Here is a 26,150-nt window from a genome sequence, read left to right on the forward strand (position 1 = left end):
TACTACAATAACTATAATAGTTTTTATAATACTCCGTAGAAAATGACATTAGTAAAAAAATTTAAAATCAATAAAAAAGAATATTCATATCTTCAACAAAAAAATTTGAAAAAAAAATTATTTAAATTCTAAAATTGTATTTGAGTGTCATTAATTTCTAAAGTCAGAAACAAAATCACAAGTTAAAAGAAAACTAAAGTTTTTTTAATCTTAAATTTATTTATTTTAATTTTTGTTTCAAATTTGACTTTTTAACTAAATTATATGGAAATAAATATTGTGCAATTTAAAATTTGAAATTTTATTACATTTTATTTTTAAAAGACATTTGTAAAAGTCAAAGAAATATATATATATATATATATATATATATATATATATATATATATATATATATATATATATATATATATATATATATATATATATATATATATATATATATATATACTCCTCTTTGTATGAGAATAATTCTTACGATAATATAACATATATGTAGGGATCAGAATAGGAAAAAAAAAGTTTAAGATCTTAAACAAAATCATAAAAAATAAAATAGAGATTTGTTTATTTGCATAGTGCAAGGCAAGATCTTCACTGAATCCATGCATGCATGCATGCTTAATGTTGATATTAATTATTTGGATTATATTTTGACCATGAAAGAAACCGTTGATCGAAGTTCACATGAAAATATGAATGAAACTATTGTTCTTACAATGTTGACAAAGACTTAACTCATGAACATTGTCAAATACTAGAATCATCAATCATATCTACACTTTTTATTCCACTCGTGATCAAATCAACTTACCTTTGTACTTGGCAATTGCAAGTCAACTGTATCTTAAACAATTAACTTTCCATATTATAATCTTGATAATTTCTTTTGGTGGGTGAGTTTGCTACTTTTAAAATGTTTATAGATCAAAACTATTTCAAACTTTCGTAAATAAATTACATTTTAAAAATATAATGTAAATTTACTATTTTATTTTTGTAAGTATAAGTATATAGTAATATGGAACAACTATAACATTTTATTTTAATAATAAGAAACTACAAAAATAACACATAATTAATATTCAAGAAATAAATCATTTATAATATAAATATATTAGTAGAGTCATTCAAAAGATAGGATTATAACAATATAACATTATACAACTCAAACCATTGTAGCGTGGTTCTAAAATAAAATTATTCATCAATATAGTCTAACCATTTATAACATCTCACACGATTGACTCATATATCCCAAAGTGAAACTCTAAACTTGTATTACATGCTCACACCAAAAAGGTCATCATTGAAAAAAAAAACAAATACAAGGAAAACCACAACACAAGAGAAGGTAAGCTAATTCACCAAAAGATGCATCATATATCAAATAAACATGTTGTAAAACATACAAAGTAATTTCAAACAATTGTTGTTTATCTCTAGTCGATGTGGGGCTTCTAACACACCTCCCTCACGGTGGACTTTAAGCCTAACTCAACTCCACAAAATTGGCTTGTAAGGTGAGGTTTGCACTCACTTATATATTATAAATTGACATTATCTCTAGTCGATGTGGGACTTTCAACAGTTGTAGAGACATAAACCACACAATTGAAGACTCTTCTATACTCAATATTTGGATTTATATACATTGACTTGGGCACAATAAATCTTGCACCTATCACAAAACCTCTTAATAGATTGAAGCAACAACTTTGGCTCCACTTGAGCTAACAAATCAATTGAATTCTACCAAACAAGGGGTCTCACTCCTAATCCTGTCATAAGACAAAGACTTATTGAATAATAAGTCAATTGTTTATTGTTACGTGGTTGTGAAAATAATTGAAGAGAGTTTTTCAATATTTGCACTTTTTCTCTTTAGACTTAGTTGTTTAGTTTATTAAGTCCTCTTGTAAATAATTATTATTATGGTTAGTTGGATGATTTAGAGGACGAAAAACCATAGTTGATTTCAAGTTCAATTACTTTTACTTTTGTTGTTTTTTAAATTAAGAAGTTGGTTTGTATGGTTAGGAATATATCTAAGAAACATATGAGTAATACTATCTTTGATTTTTTTTGTGCTAAAATTTTTTAATATTCATACTAGGGAGGGTAAATTTGTTTCATTTACGAATGTTATATGACAAATTCCGTTTGTTAATTGACTTAAGGTTAATATTCATGGTGCAATTAGGGATTGTCCTAGTTTAGCTACATGTATTGGTATTTTTAGAGGGAGTCAATGTGAATATATGCATAGTTTTTTAGCCTTTTTAAGGGTGTAAACTTTTATTTATCTAGAGTTTATGAGAGTCATTCATGTTTTGGAGTACGCTTGGAGGGAAGAATTTCGAAAGTTTTGGTTAGAGAGTGATTCTACTTTAATTTACCATAGTTTCTTAGATTACTAAGTGGTTCCTTATAGCCTTAGAGGAAAATAACGCTAGTGCTTTCATTTTTGTAAAGATATGTAATTCAAACTTTTTCATATTGTTTTGCTTATAAATTGACATGTATATCAATTTATAGACTTTGAAGTGTGATGTTAAAGTGATATAATGTTTTACCTTCAAATGTTTATTTAAATTAATTTATATATTTATTTTTTTATTATGAGTTTAGTATGATCCTATACGTGTTTTGTATTTAATTTTTTTTCTTTTTTTAGTAAATATTTATGTGATAACAAATTATTGATAAATTTTGGAGTGTGATGTCAAATTTCATATTAATATCTAATAAGAACTTATTTTGAATAATAAGTTAATTAAATAATATGTATTAAGTTATGAAATATGTATTCAATAATGTGAGTAATTTTGTGACAATAACTAAGCGTTTGAATGTTTTGTATTTTTTTTTTGTTACAAAACTTCACTTAATACAAGACGACAACTTGTATATTATTTATTTTTGACGAATTGTCTACCAATTAATTTCCACTAGAATATGATAGTTTGGTCATAATTTTTACGGCTCAACTAGTACTTTTTGTGAGTTTTAGTATTCAATTTTTTCGTAATTTACTATTGTATTTTGTGTATTTTTTTTCATAGTTTTTAACTTTTAATGTTACATGTCAGTATGGTTACGTATTAATATATAGGTAAAAAACTAAAAAAATAAAAATTATGTTATGATACGTGAAAAAAAAAACTTAATAAAACTCATGAAATAGTAAAAGTTGAATCATAAAATATATTTATATAAAGCAACAAAAATTGGCGTTACTAATTTGAGATTAGGAAACAATATTATTATTATTCATTCTATGTTTTGTTTTTCTTATTTGCTCCATAATGTATGGTGAATCGAGACAGCACCAAATGTAGGGTGTTACTCCCTACACCACCACACATTGCTTCTTGTATCATCACACTTTTTTTAAATTCCAAAATTATCCTTTATATCTTAAAATCTCCTATACCCCTCCTTTTTTCTTGAACGGACGTCGACATCCGTTGAAGAAAAAATTCTTCAACGGATGTGGGACATCCGCACATCCGTTTAGTTTTTTTTTTTTTAAATTTTTAGATTTTTTAAGTTTTTAAATTAATATATAAATATTATTTAATTTTTTTAAAAATTATTACTTAAATATTTATAAATTAATTTTATTTTATTTAATAAAATAATTATTATAATTTAATTTATATATTATTATTTTAAATAATAATTAAAATACTTTTAAAATTTTATTAAAATGGATACGGATGTTACATCCGTAAAATTTTTTTCTTTTTAAAGTTTTTAGTTTTTTATTATATTATATTTTAAATTAATATATAAATATTATTTAACTTTTTTAAAATTATTATTTAATTAATTATAAATTAATTTTATTTTATTTAATAAAATAATTATTATTAATTTAATTTATGTATTATTATTTAAATAATAAAATAGTTTTTAAAAATTTATTAAATTGGATGTGGGCAATTCATGAAGTTTTTTCTTTTTAAATTTTTAGTTTTTAATTTATTATATTTTAAATTAATATATAAATATTATTTAATTAATTTAAAATTATTACTTAATTATTTATAAATTAATTTTATTTTATTTAATAAAATAATTATTATTAATTTAATTTATATATTATTATTTACATAATAATCAAAATACTTTTAAAAATTTTTATTGAAACGGATGTGGCAATCCATTAATGGATCTCGCCACATCCGTTGAAGATTTTTTTTTTTTAAGTTTTTAGTTTTTTTAAGTTTTTAAATTAATATATAAATATTATTTAATTAATTTAAAATTATTACTTAATATTTTATGAATTAATTTTATTTTATTTAATAAAATAATTATTATTAATTTAATTTATATATTATTATTTAAATAATAATCAAAATACTTTTAAAATTTTTTATTAAAACGGATGTGGCAATCCGTTAACGGATCTCGCCACATCCGTTGAAGATTATTATTATTTTTTTAAATAAAAATAATAAATTAAAATATAAAATATGTGAATAGACGGATGTCAACATCCGTTGAAGGTGAAATGGATGTTGACATTCCTTTTAGAGAAAGGTAAAATTGGTATGGGGTGGTGTAAAGAGCATTCGGTGGTGGTGGAGGGAGTAACTGTCCCAAGTGTAACCGTCTGATCCAAATGCATCATTGTAAGTATGACTCGTGGAAGTTACTGTTAGCACCTCGTTGTGTGATAATCACACCTCCCATTATTTAACACAGCCTCTAAAAATTGCTGTTTCATCTTTTACCCTTTTAAGTTTCCAACCATTAAAAATGATAGGGTGTGGGAAAAATAGTAGAATGATTAAATATATTTTTAATTTCTAAATTTAGTTGCAAAATTATAATTTATTTTTATTTTAAATTTTGATATATTTTGGTTTTCAAACTTAAAAAATAGATTAAGATAATTAATTTGATCTAACAAGGTTAATTTTTTTTACATGTTAACAATATTTCCTAATAATATTTGAGTTCAAATATGTTAAATGGTATAAATAATTTAAATATCACTCTAAAATACTATTTAATATATTAAACAAATTTCACATAATTGAATTAAGATAAACTAATTTGTTCATTTTTAAAGTTTGAAAAAAAAATTATATCAAATTTTATGACAATGATGAATTCCAAGCATCCAAATGTATATATTAAAATCATATTTAATCCGTATTATTATAATACATATGTCCTTGTCCTAATTTAATGAAAAAATATATATTTTCATGAGTCACAATAATAAATATATATATATATATATATATATATATATATAGTTAAACTTATATTTTATATTATAAAATGATAATTCGGTGAATTAATATTATTACATAAAAATTGAATCAAATTATGTAATAATTCAGATCAATCCAAATTAATTCAATTAGATTGAATTAAATTTCATTTATGATAAGATGAAATCCGACTTCATCTAAACTAACATGTTTTATAAATTTGATGAGCTTAGTATGCATGATTCCAAACATAACCCAAAAGATACTTTTCATATCTTAAATTAATATAGATAAATTTGTTATTAATTGTCTTATTTGAAGTATAGAATTAATTTGAATAAAGATTATGTTATTTTTAATTAGGTTGATTTTTAAAAGTTAAAACTTAATAAAAAAATATTTTTTTTTCTAACTACACATCCTTCCCTTTCATGATGTAACTAGTACTCTTTTTACATCACAACCTACTCACACTTTCTCCTTAAATCAACTGCCACATTCTTCAAATAAGGTTTCATATTATTGTTTCTACTTTTTTTTTTTAAACGATTGAAGATTAATCTATATTATATTAGATATAAAACTAATTTATAGTACTTAATCTACAATTCTCATTTTTATTAAATGATTTTGTAAGATTAAATTAAAGTTAAATTTTACTATCATATTTTAATAATTTAAAATCTATTTCAACTAAACTCATCAGAAAATGTGGTTCATTTGTTGTTGGGTACAGCGTAAGTGTTTGTTACCAGCATGTTGTAAATTGTGAGACCACAAAATAAATCATGCATAGTTTATACTAATAACAATATTCATATTTCACAATTTTATTCTATTTTCAATTATATTTAAGAAAAAATTATCTTAATATTAAAAAAGAAAAAAAGCTTTCCAAGAACTCAACAAAGTTCTCTCATATTTTCAATGTCACAATATATTAATAAATTATTCATTATATTTTATGTAATCATTATTTTTACTTTAAATAAAAAGATACACACTATCTCTCAATAATGATGATATATAATGAGATACCCATATTTTATATATATATATATATATATATATATATATATATATATATATATATATATATATAATAGAAGATATACTTAAAATAATCACACAACCACTATTTCATAATATAGTTATAGATTTTTTATTTCCTTTTTTTATGATAATATTAAATCTATAATGTCTTCCTATCACTGTTTCCATTTAAATTATAAATTATAATAAATACAATACAGATATTCATACTTAAGTAAATATACAAAATAAAAATGAATATAAATATTAAACTTTAATTTAATGCTTTTGTATTCTTCGAGTAGACATATGGAAAATGATAATTACAAAATACCAATATTGTGGACCCCATATATCTTGAAACTGAGTCAAGAAAATCTGACACTACCAACCTGATTTCCTATAATACATTTGGTTTTTGGATATTTTTCGTTATATCGTACTCGTTTTTATTTAATATAAAACTTTCCCTCTACATTTAAATTTTTCACATAAAAAGTTATAAATTTTAACTTTCATTGATGTCAAACTTCTAAATTCACATTTAAATTTTTCATGCGTAAAAGTTAAATTTTAACCTATTAGAATACAGTAATAAAATAGAACTACTCTACTTGAAATGACTATCAATTAAACAAATGATAAATGTTAACAAATTAGAATTCTCTAATTTAAGAGTTTTTCTTCTATGTATTTATACTCTTATTCGAATCTAAGAAAAAGATGAAAACAACTAAGATAAGACACATTAGAATTGATCTTTTGCGACAAGTTTTTTAATTTGGAGTGATCAGTTTCTTTCTTCATGAAAGTTGAGTTTAAACTCTTTTCTTAGTTTTTTTCTGTTATTTGTTACATATCAGTCTTCTTTCACCATGCATGATTTTAGTCATTTATATGAGTCTATAATGATCGATGATCATAACAGTATGTTCTAATTGTTTTTATGTTGTTCTAGGTATAGATTGAGCATCTTATGAGCTTGAAGGGATTTGAGATTCCTTAAAGCAAGTTTACTCGTCTCTCAGGTTAGGAAAACTAATTACACAGTTTTTGTGTAATTGATATGTTGTAATTGTTAATCGTATGATTGTATTATAAATTGCCTACTTGACTGAGTTGTGTGATGAAATATGATAGCTTGAACTAAGATTAGGATTGTGTTTTGTGTGAATTGATTGAATGTTGAAACTTGAAAATGTTGTCTGATTTGTGTTGCAAATGAAATTGAGTTAGTGAATGTGACGTAATTTAAATTTTAGTATGTTTTGACATTTGTGATAGTTGTTAGACTGAGTTGTAGGGTTAGAATAGCATAAATCTGCAGAATTATGACTCAATGGGCGAAGCCAAAGTTAGAGAGTTATTGACATGATTGTAATTGGACGATAATATACTTACTAAGTAAAGTCAAAGTCGGAAAGCTACTGACTTGGTGATACTAAGCAAGAATATACTCACTGGGCGAAACCAAAGTCAAAAAGTTCACTGACTTGGCAATAGTTGGACGAGACAAGTCTCGTTGGGTGACTTTTATAAGAATTTAAGCTTGTGAGATCAGTGATAATCTCGTTGGTTAAGTTATGTGGTCATTGGATGAGTGTGTTTTCAGTCACTACTCGCTGAACAAAATTAACAGTCTAACTCTATTATATGTTCTAATCTTGTATACTTAATGTGTTATTTTGTAAATGTTAAAATGATGGTTAGTTTATGATGTTTACCTGAAAATGGTTGACAAATTTCTGGATAACTATGTATGGGTTTAATGATGTATGAAATTGTGATGATGATGAGTTTATTAATGATGATGAGTAGTATTGTACAGGTGTTTAGCATAATTCGATGGATCTCATGTCATTAGTGTAAGCATTGATGTGAGAGTCCAAACATTAAAAGTTATCTTATCGCTCTAATAACTATTCTTCGGTCTCAAGTATAATAAAATAGAAAATGTAGTGAGAATATAATAGAATATGTATAATATCTCTAAGTTGTTTTATAAAATCTCTATTGTAGAATAGCTTACATTATGGTTGCTTTTAGTGTTTTTTTTGTGTATTTATTTGTTATTTTTTTTTATGCACCCATTAATGTGGATAGATGAAAAGTATTGAAACATCTTTGATGGAATAAAGAGTTTCATTCCTTAAAATAAAGTAATTTTTCTTTACTTGCTTTAGATATATTTTACTATTATAATATTTTTATTTAATTATATTAATGCTATATAATTATATATTGAGACAATAATTTATAAAATTTTATTTTATCAGTTATAAACGTTAAAATTAAAATATTACTATATATATATATATTTTGGGTAAACCTTGGTATTTTTATATTTTAATATTATTCCTACAAAATTATATATACTTTTACAGATATGAGATTTAATTATAATAATAATAATATTTTAATTTTTCATATTTGAATCAAAAAAGTAGTTTGACTCACCAATCATGCATAATAATTTTGTTTTTAGCAGTCAATTAAATTACATTATGTAGTTATATTTTAATAGTTTTTTCCAAGTGCTTAAAATGTTAATACCATTCCATGTCAGTAAGTAACCTTTCTTTCATAATATTGTTTGCATTTACTTAACTAAATAAATCTGTTTGAAAAATATCTTGACCAAATCTTTTTTAATAGTTTTAAGAAAACCTAAAATATGCTAATGACTGTCTGACTTATACTTATGCTCACAATACTTTTGCTTCGTAAAATATTTTTATTTAAATTTTGATAAATTTATTAATTAATACAATACTTTAATATTGTTTTTTATCCAATTATGAATTTAATTTTTGATAAAGTTCTTATTTTTTAGAATGAGATAATAAGTATTTTCCTTCAACGTCCAGATTTTTCATAGCTTAAATTCAGCAAGGGGAGATAGGGATAATTGTCCATGGTCATATTTCACCTAATAAAATTCTTGGACACTTTCCATCCAGAATGAAAGAAAGATGTGAAAGAATTTTATGATGCAGGAAACAAAACCATTTGTCCATTAGCAGCTAGGAAGACAAAGCTATGAATGAGACATCCAGGGCTTGTTTTTAGTGGTTTACCTTTTGAGCTGGTGTGGGCCTCAAGTTGGGCTTCCACAAGAATAATAATAATTAATAATAGAGGCATAGGGCATCTTCATGTCATGAGGCTCAGAAATCCTGTATTTCATTTTTCATTTTCATTCTTTTGGTACTATCTTCCTTCCATGGAGACCAACCAACCTCCTACTCATACAAAAGATTGGTTGAGGTCTTCATTTAAATCCAAGTTATACATACAAGCAAAAATCTGTACAGTGTTTACAATAAAACAGCAGCAGATTACTATGATCCATCCTGTAATAAAATTTGTGGTGTGATGATAATTAGCATAGGAGTGTATCTAACCGTCAATCAAGAAAATATGCTGCTGCGTCATCTACTGATTCTGCGGCAAGAGCTGCTTCGGCTATTCTAATTAACATTGTGGCCTTGTAGGTGGCCAAATCTGCATTCTGAGCAAGAGATTGAGCCCTTCTGCGTTTGTGTATGGCTAATTCCATAGACATGTTTGCATTGGCTTTCGCTTCTTCAATCCTCAGCATTGCATTCTCTTCCATCGCATCTTGTTCAGCTGCAAATGCTGAAAACGAATACAACATCAGACAAACAATTACAACATTCATCCGTATACACAAGTAGACACCTGCGATTTAAAAACCCCGTCAACAAATAAAATCCAACATGACTTCAACAAAAGTCCAACACGACTTTAACAAAAGATTAATGAACAACTCATCGTTCTACCCTCACCAAAAAACATCCCAACCAAAACTAACAGTAGTCCATATTAGCAACGGAAGAAGCTTTATGAAATCAATGTAACGAGCAAGGGAAATGTTCAAAGCATTTGTGTTCAATAATCAGCCCCCAGACAAAATCATTGGACAAACAGCTCAAACACTAGTGTTTCTGTTGCATAAGATGAACAGCAAGAGTCTACTACAGAGACCAGAAAGGGTCATGGAAAATCCACTACTGGAAAATTCAATACTCTTGGCATTTTGTTGAAGAATTACCTTTCAAAACACTTGGTTGATTGCTTCTACCCAACTGACTGGGTTGTCTCTTAAACGACCTCCTTTTTCGTAGCAAGGGCTTAGGGATAAGTGGAGCTCTCTTTGATTGATGACCCTGACACAATTAAATTAACTAAGTCAACTACATAATGGGGTTGACCTACTGAAATTTAAAACAATGCCACTACCCAAGACATGCCCCAAACAAAGTACCAAACAAACATTAGGAAAAGAAAGAAGAACGCGTTAAAAGCTATAAGAAGAGATTATCAAGGCAACATAGGTATAAAAAATTCACATACAAAGACAAAATATCTCAAACAATTAGGAAAATCCCTGCTTATGCCACTGGTTATAAAAAGACAAAATATCTCAAACAAATAGGAAAATCCCTGCTCATGCCACTGGTTATAAAATCCACTGCATTTTCTGATTAACTAAGTTCATGTAATGTGCTGAGAAATACATAAGAATGTGGGATTAGATGCATAAATTTTTAGTACTAAGGAAACAGGTAGTGTGCATAGACAGCATTTAACATACACCATATAACTAGCAATCTACAATTAACATACCCTCAAATCATGATTGAAATTTTACCTGGAAAACCCTAATCAACAAAGATCGTTTTTGCTTCCGTTTTCTCATCCAATAGTTATATACAGCTTCTACCACTTCCTTGCTACCAAGGTTCTGACAACAACAAGTTGCAGATTTTTCATCAAACGGATCATCTGGATTGCAATAATAAACCTTCTCCAGAGTATCAATAATTAACTCAAAATTATCATCTGACACAGGATTTTGACACTCGGCGTTGAAATTTTTCAGCCACTCCTCGTCTTCAGAATCCATGTCATAATTTGCAGTTGTCCTAGCCATTGCTCTAGTTAACTCATCACCAAAGACAGATATGTATGTATCTGGTCTGTGAAAGGGGAAACTGTTACTTTCTGCATATGAAGAGACCTCACGCACACCTGGAACTGGTATAAATTTGGCAGCAGTAGAAGGGATATTACGATCGGAACACTTCTTATAAAGGTCTTTAAAGACATTCCAGTCTTGACGATTGGTAAACTCCAGTTTCCACCCATTGTCCAAAGAATACATGATTGCATGAGTGAATCGATTGGATGAGCAGGGCCGCATCACTTTTTCTGCTTTGAATGTACTTCTTGTTAATCCATCTTTCTTTACAGTGAGAAGCCATTCTTTTGAAGCAGACATCTCTAAAGTAACAATTGCTCCCTCTACCCTTTGGCATTGGTGTATCTCTGATACCAGTAAGTTTGCAGAACATGAAGATAAACCCAGTGTTTCTTTTGAATCGACTATAGCTGAACTAGCTTGTTTGAGGCTACTAGTGGTGCTACCATTCGCCAAACTTCTAAGTTTCTTGCTAGAGGTCACAACAGAAAACTGGCTATTACTTCTCCTACCACCTGTTAGCTCAGAAGCAACTGCTCCATTTCTCCGTAAACTCCCCATAGAAGGATTACGCGCTTTCCTTTTCCTTAGTGAACTTCTCCTCTTCTGAATGCCTCTAGAGTTCAGCATGTTCCTATACTGTCCATTTCGACCAGCTGCTCTGGTGGTGGACTTGACAGAAGAATGTAAGGATAAAACATCATTGTTTTCAATAACATCAGATGTAACAGTTCCAGTCTCAGACGGTTCCCTTTTGAAGGTATCACTAGAAATCTGCTTTTCATTCTGGTATTCCAATAAATCCTCGTCTGATTCAATATCATCAACATCACTATGCACATTTATTGGATTACATACAAGAAAAAATGACCTATGCATAGATCTAAAGAACATCGCAGAATGCAGATACTCAAAACAAGAAGGAACAGCAGAAAAGTCCACAGAAAACAGTGGTACAAACTTTGTGACCCCAAAGAATTGGCATATTCCAGAGTTAACAGCAGGAGGACCCTGAAAGATGAAAAGATGCAGAAACATTTTTACATCAGTGAGAAAAATAAGAACCGGAAACCAACAAGAAAACGAGGATTCATTTCTTATCACTTCAAAACACTCCATAAAATCACCTAGGAGCTTTTATTCAACTTTTTTATTAGTATCAGAAATTTCACTTGCCCCATCAAATCCACCAATTCAGTTTCCGACAATTTAGACCGTGAAATATTACCCACTCCTCTAAATAGTCCTTAAACAAATGAGAATATACAAGTAATCCCCCTAAAGGATAAATTAATTGCAATAGTTTAAGCAAAGTCTTGTGAACCAAATTGATGGTTTAATCCAGACAAATATAAAGAAGAACCGATTTTACCTTCACGAATTGCATCCCCTCCAAAGCAAAAACACCATTAACAGTCCCCGACATTAAAAAACCCGAAAGTTTCCTCATCGAAATCCGAACCCTCTTGGCATACCTCACAACCGAAGCCAACAGTCTCAAAAACAGAGCACTCTTCCCGGCAGTGCGACTCACAACAACCGAAAGCACACAAAGCGAAACCTCCACGCTCCTTTTAGAGCCTTCCTTCTTTAACCCCTTCCGCCTCCTCACATACACAATGCCAAATCTCCTATCAATAGTCTTGTCAGGTGCATCAACCACCGGTTCTTCGCGCCTCCCCTTCACAGTGCCACGTGGCGTCACGACAGTGTCAAGTTTCGTCACCTTGGACGGCGTCACCGCCCAATCGTCACCATCGTTGGATCGTTTAGTCTTCACCTCACCCGAATCCGGCCACAGCCGTCGCCCAGAGCGCAAAACTCGGGCCGAGTCGGCTCCTTTCATGCCGAACACTCTCGTCGTGCGGCGCATCCCAGCCGCCGGCATTTCCGTAAGGTAAACCTCGGTAAAAACCGAACCGAACTGGTTTTTTCTTCTGCCTTCAAGATGACAGTCTCACATGATATTTCCAGTACTACGGAAAAAGAAAAAACGCCATGGCTATACAAAATCGAACAAGGATCATGTCCGATTATAAATTAATCATAAAAAGAGGAAAAACCAAGAAAAGAGGATTATGGGAAAAAAAGAAAAAAAAAATAGAGAAATTTTAAAGGCGGATCTTTGAGACCGAGATCTGCGTACATGAGAAGAGAACAGAAGAAGATAACAGAGAGCGTCGCAGAGAAGAACAGAGAGAGTGAGGTTCACTGTTTCGGCTAGGGTTTATGATTAAAACCGCTGTGAGGGAAGGAAGAGAAAAAAAAAGGAAAGAGAGAGAGTTTTGACGAATGATGAGAGGCGTTAGATTGGAAGGATGGAGGGTGGAGATTGGTTTGGCTCACAGACCGATGCAGCTCCCTCCAAAGAGCATTTTCTTGTTTCACAAGACTGGAAGGAGAGAGAAAGAAGAGGGTGGATATTTTAAAGACACGTAAGAGTTGTCAGTGATGGTGAAATGACAGTTTACAAACACAAGGCCTCCAACTTTTTTTACATTTGTACCTCAAATTATAATTATTTCTAATATATTAAACTTTGTAAATTAATTAATACCATACAAATATTAAATTATTTACATCTAGTTTAATTTTTTATTAGTTTTAGATGTAAGTTAGTTGTTATCCTTTCAAAAGTATTTTTAAAATGTTTAAAATTAATTTCATTAATTTCTAGGTATTAAAAGTTGTAAACAACTATAAAAACTGAATTAGACACGGTTCATTTCCCATGGTTCACTTCTTGGCACTTCTTTCTATTACAGTGTACTGTCTTACACGTTTAAATCCAATAGTTTTGTTTAAAATTTAGATAGAAAATTAAAACTGAATTAAAAATAATAAGTTGTACTTAAATATAATATTATATATATATTTCAAGTTCATAATACTTTCTTTTTATAAAGTTATTTATTTATTTATATTGTTTAAGGGTGTTTTAAAAAATAATGAATTTGAATTTGTAATTGATTTATAAAAATAATGTAAAGTTGGAATTATGGATATGACAATTTTTGTAAAAAGTTATCGCAATTTTTATTTAAGAAATCATAAATTTTGAAAAACTGCTTTTATAGTACCAAATTTATTCAAACTGAATGGTAGGATATTGATTGAAATTTTAGATTAAAATGAATGAAAGTGGATCATGTTTAATACTTTATTTAGTTAGGATAATTATTTATTAGAAACTAGCTACATATATCCTCCATTACTTTTTCTATTTCTAGTTTAGTATAAGTCTTTCCTTTTCTCACTACTTCACCCAACATTTCTTTTTCCTTTTCTTTTTCCATTACTCCACATTTCCTCTACTGACCTATTTCATCGTTTTCTTCTCTCACCTATAAATGGTAAATGGGATTAACTTTATAAATTTTAATTCATAAAATTTCATTTTAATTCATTAGCTTTTACAAATTCAATCTAATTCATTCATTAATAACTTATTTATGAAGAGATATGTCATTGTGACATCCCAAAAATACAGTATAAACTATATAATAGAATAATTACATCTAATAATAATTCAGATCAGTCTTACACTAAGAAGAACGTACGGTTATGGCCGAACGGCCTAAAGATGAGCAGAAATTTAAACCTAACGCCTTAAGTAATTCAGACCGAACGGTTTACAAAAACCTATACCGAACGGTCAAACAAAAACAGAAGGAGAAGGTGATCGAACGACCACCTTACTATAACTAGACTACTGGCCGAACGTCCTACTCTTCGGTCTTAACTTCAATCTCCACTAGATTTTCTTCTTCTAACGCCTCTTCCAGCAGTTCGTCTCCTTCTGCTCACATCCACAACGGATGATCATTGCAATGACAAAGACGGACGTACAAAACAAGACATGACAGGAAACACAGAGTAAGCTTATGTAATTTAATTCATGTATAAACATACATTTCACTCAATCAAACACACAAGATATATTTCATCATACGTTTCATATAAATCATAATACTAGACTGACTGTCCGGACTGTATGAAATCTGTGTAGCTACAGGCGTTCCTGCACCCGGGTGATGTAGTAACTGGGATGCCCTCAACAGCTGCCACCCAAGGTTAGTCCTATCTGTCCAAAGTACCCCTAAGGACTAGAACCGCCAGCTTAGCATGCCCACAGTCATACTTTACCAATTCAATAATCATCCATGAGTCGTCCGCCCTGGAATGCTCGTTCAAATCCACAACATTCCATTCATCTCATATTTTCTTCATCTTTCAGTATCAATCTTCTCAAATTCATCTTTCATTACCAATCAGTTAAATTCCATCTTTGTTCAAGGATTCTTAAGGACACCCGATACCGAACGTTCAATCCTCACTCAAAACGAGGACAACACTTGGAACGAGACAAAGAAGTCTCCCGTTCCAGTATAGAATAAGACCGAGAGGGTTACTGTCAGGTTGAGAAAGAAACCGACTACAACTATATGTCACAAGAACGACTAGAACGAACGTTACTTACAAAATGAGTCAGTTGAATGAACTGACTCTCGTGAGCTCAAACCAAACACCTCAAAGAACATGTCAAGTACTAAGACTCTAGGCCAGAACCAATGAATGTAGACACGTCAAGACATTTAAAGAACCATACTTAGAAGAATTCACATAAAGAAACCTAATGTGAGTCAATGACCGAACACGGTAGAGGGAAAATTCTATTGAAGTTGGACGAACGCTATTTTCATCAAGATAAATCATACAAGAAACGAGTACGAGCGCTTGGTATAAAACCGAGCACTACTCATTACGAGCGCTTGGTGTGAGACCGAGCACTACTAAACTTATAATAGAAAGATTGATAAATATGATAAGATACTATTGGAATAGTGTTTAAGAATAACTAAAATATACAAATACATATATTTACAAAATTTAAGTTTATCACAGAATACTCAAATACAACTACGCTTGGCCGAACGCTCAAGCATAGTATTACCACACGAAGACGCTCGTCCTCAACTAGGGTTCTTTCCAAATGAAAGAATCCAATTTTAACCAAGGTTACTAGTATTACCGAACGGTCAATGACCGTTCAATGACGAACGTACATTATCATAGGGAAATTTCATATCCAGGACTCATTTATCTTCAACTCATTTCTCAATACATAATTTCATAACTTTATAAATTCATATCATAATAAATTTTCATGCTTCATACAATCCATATCATAGTAAATAATCATATTCCATATAAACAAGCATATCAGCATTCATACTTTATATACATTCAACCACTCAGCAACATGCATTCATTATCAACGAACGTACAAACGAACATACAATTAAATTAGATAAGCTTCCCTTACCTCTGAGCGTGAACGAACATCCTAGAGACAGAAGTACGGTTCGTCTGACTACAAATCCTTCTACTCTCAATGCTCAACAACTCTTTGAACTAAACCAAACAACAGAAAACCAACAATGGCTCAGACAAGATGACAGCATGAAACCAGAACTTGATTTGCATATACCAGAGAACGAACGGCTAAAGACAAGGAAACTTACCAGTTCAGAACTCGAAATTGTTCGGTTCAAAATGAAACTCAAGACGCCGAAATGCTTCTACGGTGCCTGAACGGTGATCGGAGAAGAGCAAAGGTAAGATTTCATACAGAGAAGGGAGAGCTTTTAGTGAGAAGGAGGAGAAAGGAGAAATATCAGAGTTTTGGAGAAGAAGATGCATGTAGAGAGTGTGACGTAAACTTTCAAAAACTCAGTTTTGTTTAAAACAGACGTCCGCTCCTCTACTGACACCTGCATTCCACTATCTGATTTCTGACTCCCCTCAGCTTAACACCTAGCGTCCGTTCAGAGGGTTTTTTTTTTGTGCGTTTTTAATGGTTCTGACAGTCATCCAATAAAAAAATTTAAAGTTATTTTTTAATTTGTATTTGAAAATTTTTTAAATTTTTAAAACAAATTTAGAAATATGTTTTATAAATTTTTAAAAAAGATCAATTTAAGAAATACATACTTAATAACTGTAAAAAATATTGTTTTTTAGATACAAATTATATATATATATATATATATATATATAACAAAAATATATTTTAATTACTTTTAATACATAAAAAAACTAAATCAACTTTTTAGAAAGATAGGAGTTGATATTGACTATAAGTGAAAAGATATTTTTTAAACATTATTTTGAAAATAGTGGAACTTTTTACTAAATAGAATTATTTGATTTAAATTTTAGATTGTAAATTTTAATTCATAATGTCATTAGTTATCATATTTAAATATATTATTATATATTTAAAGTTAATTAATACATTTTTATAAAAATAATAGATTTTGATTTATAATTGTTAAGATTGTTTTATGATCTGACACTAATTTATTTATAATTTATAAGTACTTATTAAAATAAAATAAATATATATATATATATATTATAATTTTCACCGTGATATAAATATAAGATAAAATTAAAATTATAAATGTAATAATAATTTATAAGATGCTTATTTATTTCAAAAATTCATAAAAGAATTGTAAAAAAAAATTACAATGATATAAAAGTATCTTTACAATAATAAAAAGGTTTAATCATTTTGGAGGTTCCTATTTATGCATATTCGTGTCAATTAGGTGTTCGTATTTTGAAAATGCTCAATTGAGTTCCTTTTTTGTAAAATTGAGTTAGTAATGCTCTTGTGTTTAATTGTTGTGGACAACGTTAATTTTCTTGCCTCGTGGCATGCTGAGGTATCATTTAATAACCACGTGACACGGTAAGAGGTCATGATGTAGATTTATTTGATTTTAAGTTTAAAAAAAGTTTAAAATAAAATAAGCTAGCAACCGCTCTCCCCTTTAACCCCGTCATCGTTCTCCTTCAAGAATTCCCTTCAACTTGCCCTCGGATTCCTCCCTGAGAAAGACAACATTTATATAAGATAGTGGACAAGGACCAATCCCAGAATGGGTGTATACAAACGCAACCAAACACGGTGAGTAACCAGATCTAACGGTTAATAACAATATACAAATGAAAAACCTTGCCGATCTGAACCGTAAATCATGTTATAGTGCTCATAGCAAGGGAGAAGAGAAGGTGTGTACCATGTAATTGGAAGAGAAGGGAGAACTGAGGATATAAGATGGTGTACTGTTGATTCCGATCTTGACCTTGCCTGATCCACGCAATTCATTAGAAAAGAAAAGGATAACGAAACAGAAAGAAGAAAAAGGTGAGAAACGGAAAAAAAGGTGAAAACGCAATTCATCAACAATGCTAGAACCTCATTCTTCGATACATCCTTCACACAATATCATCCAAAATCAATGAGTTTTAAGGGAAAATTATTGATTTTTAAAGTAATGAGATTCAAGGTATATTTGTTTGAACCCAAAAACATAATTTTTGAAATTAGGCAAAACCCAAGAATCAAAACCGAAACTTTTGAGCACCCATCTGCACATACCTCCATCATGGTATGGACCCATATACGACGATTGATTGCATTAACACCAGGGTAAATATGTTTGCATATTTAACACCCCTTTAACTCGTGGCGGCACACCGTTCATCTCGATATGCGCGAACTTCTCGAGTAAGCGGTCGAAGCCTGAGCCGAGGAGGAACTCCGACATGGTGGGCGAGAGCGGACATAGGCTAGTGCTATCACCGTCGTCTGAAAGAGCTCAAAGGTGTTGGAGCCTTCGTATTCGGCGGTGGAGTCATCACCGGGTCCCTGGAGAACGATGACGGGGTTAAAAGGGGAGCGGTTGCCAGCTTATTTTATTTTAGACTTTTTTAAAACTTAAAATCAAATAAATCCACATCATGACCTCTTATTGTGCCACGTGGTTATTAAATTATACTTCAGCATGCCACCAAGCAAGAAAGTTAATGTCGTCCACAACAATTAACGACAAAGGCATTATTGACTAAGTTTTACAAAAAAAATAACCCAATTGAACACTTTCAAAATACGAGGACCTAATTGACATGAATCTGCAGAAATAGAAACCTCCGAAATGATTAAACCATAATAAAAGTGTACAAAATATCATTCAAACCGAAGAGTGATTTGAAGTTTATAAATGAATGATTGACTTAAATATATTTTTAGTGTATAATTTCGTTTCTATTTTAATTGGATACATTGTGAGTATTAAACTTAAAAATAAGGGTTAAATATGTTTTTAGTCCCTAAACTATCAAGTGAATTTGTTTTTAGTCCCTCTTGCAAAGTAAGGTACATTTTAGTCCTCCTCCTTAAGGAAACCTTAATTTTTGGTCCTAAAAAACTAACACCGCTAAAAACCAGCTGAGCTGGCTGACGGTGTAATGCCACATAATTTTTTTTTTCTGACATCACTCCTGCCATGAGCCACCTCTGTCATTTCCCTCCCTGCTTCTACACCCACCCCGTGATTAATCACCTGCTTCAATTTTTATTCTATGTTATTTTTAAACCTTTTTTCTTAAAGCAAAAATATACATAATTCATCATAACCACACATCCTCTACACTTGGAAAAACCCAAACGATCTGCACGCTTCGTCGATTTCCTGCACAATCTGAGCTCTCTTTTCACAACCCAAATTGATTTTCCTTTTCACTACAGATCTCGTATCAAACTCAGATTCTAACTTTAGTCATCAAAATTGAGATTGAAATTTAGAAACCGTGAAATAGAGAGAAATTGAAATAAACAAAGACAGTGAACACACCAGATGCGTCCTTTCTTCTCTAATCTATCTTCAAATTTCAAACGGGTAAGTAAAACACCAAAATCTCTACCTTTTCCCAAATTTGTATTTTTATAGAATTAAGGATCGAGTATATATGAAATTTCCAATTAAAAATTAAAACACCCTTTTGATATTTTATTCAATTTTCCTCAGAGCAATGAGGAACATCTCACAGTAAAATGAATAAATGGAAAAAAACATAAGTACAGAATTAGCCAAAACATACATGATTAACTAACCCTAATGAGATCAACAGTTGAATGGCAATAACTGTCCATGACCAAAAGCGTGTAAGTTAAAACTCTGATTTTTTCCAAGCCTTTTTCTGGTTTCTCCTCTACAACCAGGTAGAACAAAAAACTTGGTAAACGAAAGTTTAGAGAGAGAAAGAGAGAGAGAGTAAAGCAGGAAAGGGAGGGCGTGGGGTTGACGACGAGGATTCTGATGTCCTTGGGTTTGACGCGGGTGTTGGCGAAGAGGTTATCAAGGGCGCCGAACATGACCTGCTCGGCCTCTTCCCTAGCGTGGTGTGGTGGGAGGAAGTCGCCGATAAGGGTGGAGTGGTGGATGAACTTTTGGAAGTGGACGATGAGGTGATTTGGAGGACGGTAGCAGGAGAAGTCGAGGAGGTAGATGGAGGTAGACGGCCTCTTCTCTATCATTTCCCTCACTGCTTCTACACCCATGAACACACGTGGCACACCGTCACCCAACTCAGCTGGTTTTTAACGGTGTTAGTTTTTGAGGACCAAAAATTAAGGTTTTCTTAAGGAGGAGGACTAAAATGTACCTTACTTTGAAAGAGGGACTAAAAACAAATTCGCTTGATAGTTTAGGGACTAAAAACATATTTAACCCTAAAAAAATATAATAATTTTAATTTAATGATATGAATTTTTTTAATTTATTAAATAATATTTTAGATTAATATTTGAATAATAACGTGTTTTATAGGTTTAAATAATTTATTTATCAATTTAAAATTTATTTTACATGTAAAAAAATTAACATAATTAAATTATAAGAATTATATTTATTTAATTTTAAAATTTAAAATTATATTTATTTAATTTTAGAATTTAAAATTAAATTATATCAAAAACAAAAGCAAGTTTTAATTTTAAATCAAAATTCATGAAAAAAATATATTTAATACATTAAAGTTTTATTGAATTTACGTGTAATAAAAGATTGAGTGAAAAAGAAACAAAGACCCCGTAAGTCTTTTTCTTTTTTCTCTTTCCACTATTTCACTTTACCTTCTCTCCTTTTCAACACCTCTCACTCCATACTCAGTGTACTCAACCTGTTAACCTGTTTCATTTTTACTTCTCTCACCTAATAATGATAAACTATAATAATTTATTAACCTGATAAATTTTGCATTATAATGTATTGGATTGAAAAAAATTCACTTATTCATCTCAATTCATTCATTTACAGCTTCTTTTCTTTATGTATAGAGATATCAAGTCAAATTATAAAATTAGTTTAAAAATAAAATTAATTTTTAAAATATATTTGAAAAATAAATAAAATTGCAAAACAAACAGTGTATCTAATTTTAACATTTAAAACATGTCATTTAAGAAAGTCATAATAAAAAAAAAATGGTTGAATTAATTTACACGTGTTAAGGATTAATAAATCATTTAAATGTATAGAAAATGGATCATTCTCATAATACTGAATAATTTTACACCAACACAAAGGAGATAGGTATTTTTTCTAATCAAGATTGATACGAAGGTTAACATAGTTAACACAAAATATTCACTTATTATAAATACTTTTAAGAATAATATATTAATTTAATATATCTTAAATTATTTTACAATTATCCAACATATATTAAAATTTGTTTGTTTTGGAATATAAGGTCGAGATCAACGGTCTAAAGTCTAATGAGTTATCTAAAGTTCGAAGGTTGTCATGAAGTCCAAGTTTTTGGTCTAATTACTCATCCAAACCACTAGAATATGTGCATAAGGCATCCTGATGTCAAAGCCAGCTTAATCTTGGTAATTTAAGAAAGCAATGACACAATAAATGCATAACAACTACCTCCTTACCTTAATCCTATGTTTAAATGTTTTGAAGTGGACTTTTGATTAACATTAGCCTAATCATGACCCAATTGTGAGTAATCACATTTTACCTCTAATTTAATCAACATTAAGGTTAATCATGCTAACTCATGGTTGACTGGTCTCCCTGGTGCCTCATTGGATGGTTTGAGTAATGGTTAACTATCCAGTTTGTGGTTGACCAGACGATTATATGTTACACAGACCCTCAAGCCCAAGTCTAAAATGATTCGCAAAGGGGTTTGAAGTTGGATAAATAGTTATCACCATCCATGTAGACCAGGTGCGTTATATTCATTAGGAAGACAATTGCCTTCGCAAGGGCCACGACCACGTTGGGGGAAAATTGGTTAGATCAGGTGGTTAAGATCTTTCAATCGTTCATTTAGGAAACATTTAGACTGTTTGGCATATTGGTCTAATACCTTTCAAAGTATTAAAAACTATGACTGTTGGGGGAAAGTGTGTCACGATTCGAATCTTGCGCTTATCAAATTTCGAAGAGTTAGATGTTCTGAGCTGTTGGATTTGGCTTGATCTAACAGGTAAGAGTGGCTGGCAGATGACGTCTACGAGGTTATAAATAGGGGCGAGCCTCCATCCTTCATTTTCAAATTTACTTTTGTTCTTTCTACTTCAGATCGATTGCTTTTCATATACAAGTAATAATGTCGATCGTCTAGTTATCTTTGTTTAAGGAGTCTTTGGGAGGGAGTGGTTGAGGGTATGTACACGATGCTTCTTCGTTGTCGATGTCATTATCAATCACTTCGCCTGTTTTAAGATCAACTAAGCGGGGTGAGGATTTGGTCAGTAGTGTCGCCATTATAGATACAAATAAGGCCACCAACTTTGATGACAATAAGGTTAGTGTTGTGTTGGACATCAACACAACCAACAAGGGGGATGAGTTGAACTTGTCGATTGTCCCTGACTATGATTTGGCATCTCGAGATGTAAATGAATATGTTACACGTTTTTGTTGGGGACAAAAGCTTATGGATTAGGTCGGGCAAACATACCTTGTAGAGGCTTACCAGAGCGCCAAGATGTTCAGCCTGATCGTTTGCAAGGGGAACGAACGATTATTTCATGGGAATGAGAGTTGTCCTATGGACTTCTTCTACATGTATGCTTGTCTCTCTCAAGATTTGCTTGTTTCTCTTCCCTTTGACGAATTTCAAATGGGCATATTGCGGAAACTAAACCTGACACTCACTTAACTTCACCTAAACAGCTAGGCTTGGGTGTAGGCCTTTAAATTGATATGCCCAACCCTGAACATCACTCTAACTCCCCCATCTTTTTACATTACATTTATGCCCACCCGAACGCCAAAGGGTTGGGCCTCCCTCATATCCGAGAATAGGAGGTGCCTATTTTGTTTATACGCACGTCCTTTAAGGGGTTCAAGACTGAATGTTTTAAAGGGGGAATAATAGAGACCGATCGGCCTAAGACTTTTTATGAGGCCGATCAGACCAAATTTTCTTTATATTAGACTCAAAGTCCTAGATAAATAATCTTGTGACACAAGTCCACAATGACTCCAAACGAAGTGGTCAAGGTGGAGAAGATCGATAAGCTCCTTTGGCACCTCCCCTCTCAAAGACTTGTCATATGACACAGGTTTGCAAACCTCTGTGATGATGTGTTTAGTAAGATGTCTTGTTTATCAATGGTTGATGACCAATCAACGTTAACTTAATAATTTTTTTCTTATTTTTTAGAAATAATGGCTTCCCAAAATCCAAAACAAAAAAATCGGTTCAAGAATATCTCTGCCCGGTAGGGGGCTTACGGTAGTGGGGCAGTTGACGCCAGATCTTCAGGCACTCCAACACTGAGTCGCCCTACTACTATGGAAGGGACTCAGCATTCGTCTACCAGTTGTCCTACATATGGACATCCACGCACGCAACCTCCACTCACTCGAGCAACTTATGTCTTTCAGCCAACACTAATTATTTTTGTCCACCTTGAACCGCAAGTGGGTTGGGAGGCAGAGAAAGGAGCAAGAAAGTCTCACCGTCAAGGTAAGAAGTCATTCTCTTCTCACAAGAAAAGTCATAAGGATAACAGCTCCTCAAGGACCTTGAGTGGGGGCATCTTTAGCACTAAGTTTCAACTTGGTTCTAAGGTAGTTTTAAAGTTGGTTGAGGCAAGAAGTAATTGTCTATGTGGTGGTGAAAGATCTTGTCCATCAGTCGTTAGTACGTGGCCTCACCATTCTTAAGGCTAAACGACATAACCTTATAGCAATAATTAATCTGCTCACTAATAAAGGTTGTGTTGTCCTTGTTTGGATGGTAAATGGGTATCTGATTATACCTATCTAAAGTACATATCCAAGAAACTAAGAATTTGATGACCTGACGTGTCATCCATTAATCCGTCATTACTGGAAGATGATAAGCATCCTTCGGGCAAACCTTGTTCAAGTTAGTGAAGTCATCCTATATTGACCGCTTGACTTTTAAATAATAACCACGTTCACCAACCACATAGTGTATGTAACCTCTTGAATGAAGTTGACTTCTTCTAGTTTCTTTACTTCGACCTCGATGTCCTTTTTCTTCTCCTTGCCCAGTTGGCGTTTCTTCTACACCACCAGGCGGGCTTCCTCGAATAGGACGAGCTTGTGGGACATCACATTAGGGTAAATGCCCAACATGTCCACAACAGTCCGTGTGAACAAGTCGTTGTTAGCTTTCAACACTCGTGCCACAACTTGTTCGTGATCTGGGCTTAGGTCGTTGCCCATGTTGATTTATATGCCTTCTTATTTTCCAGGCTTAATTATTTCATTTCGCCTTATGTCGTTATTCGGTCCTCCATATTGGTCTTGGGATCCAAGTCAACCATGGCCACTTCAGATCTTCTAGCCTTGCGTAGGGGAACGTACAACGTCACCTTAAGCCTTGTCACATAACATTCTCACACGATTTTCTGATTTGGGTGCATTGTGCAGATCGTTCCCCTATTGGATGGAAACTTCATCGTTAGGTGAGACGTGGAGACTATTACACCAAATTCATTCACGCTTTGTCACTTGATCAATACATTGTAAGAGGTGTTAGCCTTCACCAGGAGATACCTCACCTGAATCTCCTTGTTGTCTTAACTGGTCCCCAACCTTATCCTTAGGTGTACATAGCTACGGGTGTCCACCCTATCTCTCACAAAGTCAATAATCTTCTTATTGTACGACACAACGAGTTCTCAGAAATGTCCATCTTCAAGAAGGTATTCCAGTAGAGGATGTTGATCGAGTTCCTTTGGTCGATAAACACCTTGTTCACCCCATAATGGGCTATCTCAGTCGTGATGACTATAGGTCATCTTAATTAGGGCAAGGGTTTTGAAATCTTCATTTCTGAAGGTGATAAGCGACATGGACTTCGACTTCTTGTCCACAATATGGACCGTCTTTAAGGTTTAGATATGCCACTTGTACGTCGAGAATGAGGACAACCACACTTTATCTATAATTTGATCAACATTAAGATTAATTATACTAACTCATGATCAACCAATTTTACTAGTAACTCATTAAATAATTCAAGTAATAGTTCACAGTTCACTAACCATATATCACAAAATTTAAGATATGAAAAATATATGTTTAAATTTAAATTATTATTATTTTATGTCAATATAATAAAATTAAAAGATGAAACACCAATCTTAAACTTGGGTGGTTATCTCAACTTTGTTCTTCTATACTATCTTCCGCTTAACAATTTGCACAATAATCACAAGAAAGCACAAAAACAAAATTAAAAAAAAAAAGAAAAAAAGTCTACTTATAGATAACACAAAAGAAAAACATATTTCAAAGAGTATAATAACTCTTTTTATATAAAATAAAGATAACAAAATGTTATTGAGATAAACATCATCAATAAGTTTTCAAAAAGACATTTAATCTAATTAATCTTACACTACTAAAAACACTTTAATAAACCGTTTTATGAGCTCTTCCTACTTCCTAAGCCAATCATGATTTGAAAGTAAAAAAATTACAATATTATATAAAATATTTATTAAATTTCATAAGACT

General features: G+C 31.1%; 1 protein-coding gene across 2 annotated transcripts; it reads right to left on the reverse strand.

The window, feature by feature from the left end:
* Positions 1-9,424: 9,424 nt before the first annotated feature.
* Positions 9,425-13,676, reverse strand: LOC108326333 (uncharacterized). Of its 2 annotated transcripts, XM_052874277.1 has the most exons (5): positions 13,418-13,676; positions 12,644-13,247; positions 10,942-12,282; positions 10,342-10,456; positions 9,425-9,905 (listed from the first exon to the last, which is right to left on the reverse strand). In XM_052874277.1, the coding sequence occupies exons 2-5, from the start codon at positions 13,157-13,159 to the stop codon at positions 9,673-9,675; spliced, it is 2,205 nt and encodes a 734-aa protein (XP_052730237.1). In that variant the 5' UTR covers positions 13,160-13,247; positions 13,418-13,676; the 3' UTR covers positions 9,425-9,672. The 2 variants fall into 2 exon arrangements, with proteins under 2 accessions (XP_052730237.1, XP_017415269.1); XM_017559780.2 differs by having other exon boundaries at positions 12,644-13,676.
* Positions 13,677-26,150: the final 12,474 nt, after the last annotated feature.

Source organism: Vigna angularis, chromosome 3 (genome assembly GCF_016808095.1).
Source record: "Vigna angularis cultivar LongXiaoDou No.4 chromosome 3, ASM1680809v1, whole genome shotgun sequence".
Taxonomy (NCBI): domain Eukaryota; kingdom Viridiplantae; phylum Streptophyta; class Magnoliopsida; order Fabales; family Fabaceae; genus Vigna; species Vigna angularis.

Excerpts from the sequence above, each read along its gene's own strand:
- LOC108326333 (XM_052874277.1), bottom strand. The coding sequence starts at position 13,159 with ATGCCGGCGGCTGGGATGCGCCGCACGACGAGAGTGTTCGGCATGAAA. Across the intron at positions 12,283-12,643 it reads AGGGGATGCAATTCGTGAAG|GGTCCTCCTGCTGTTAACTC; the intron begins GTAAAATCGGTT and ends TTCATCTTTCAG. Across the intron at positions 9,906-10,341 it reads TCAACCAAGTGTTTTGAAAG|CATTTGCAGCTGAACAAGAT; the intron begins GTAATTCTTCAA and ends ATTCGTTTTCAG.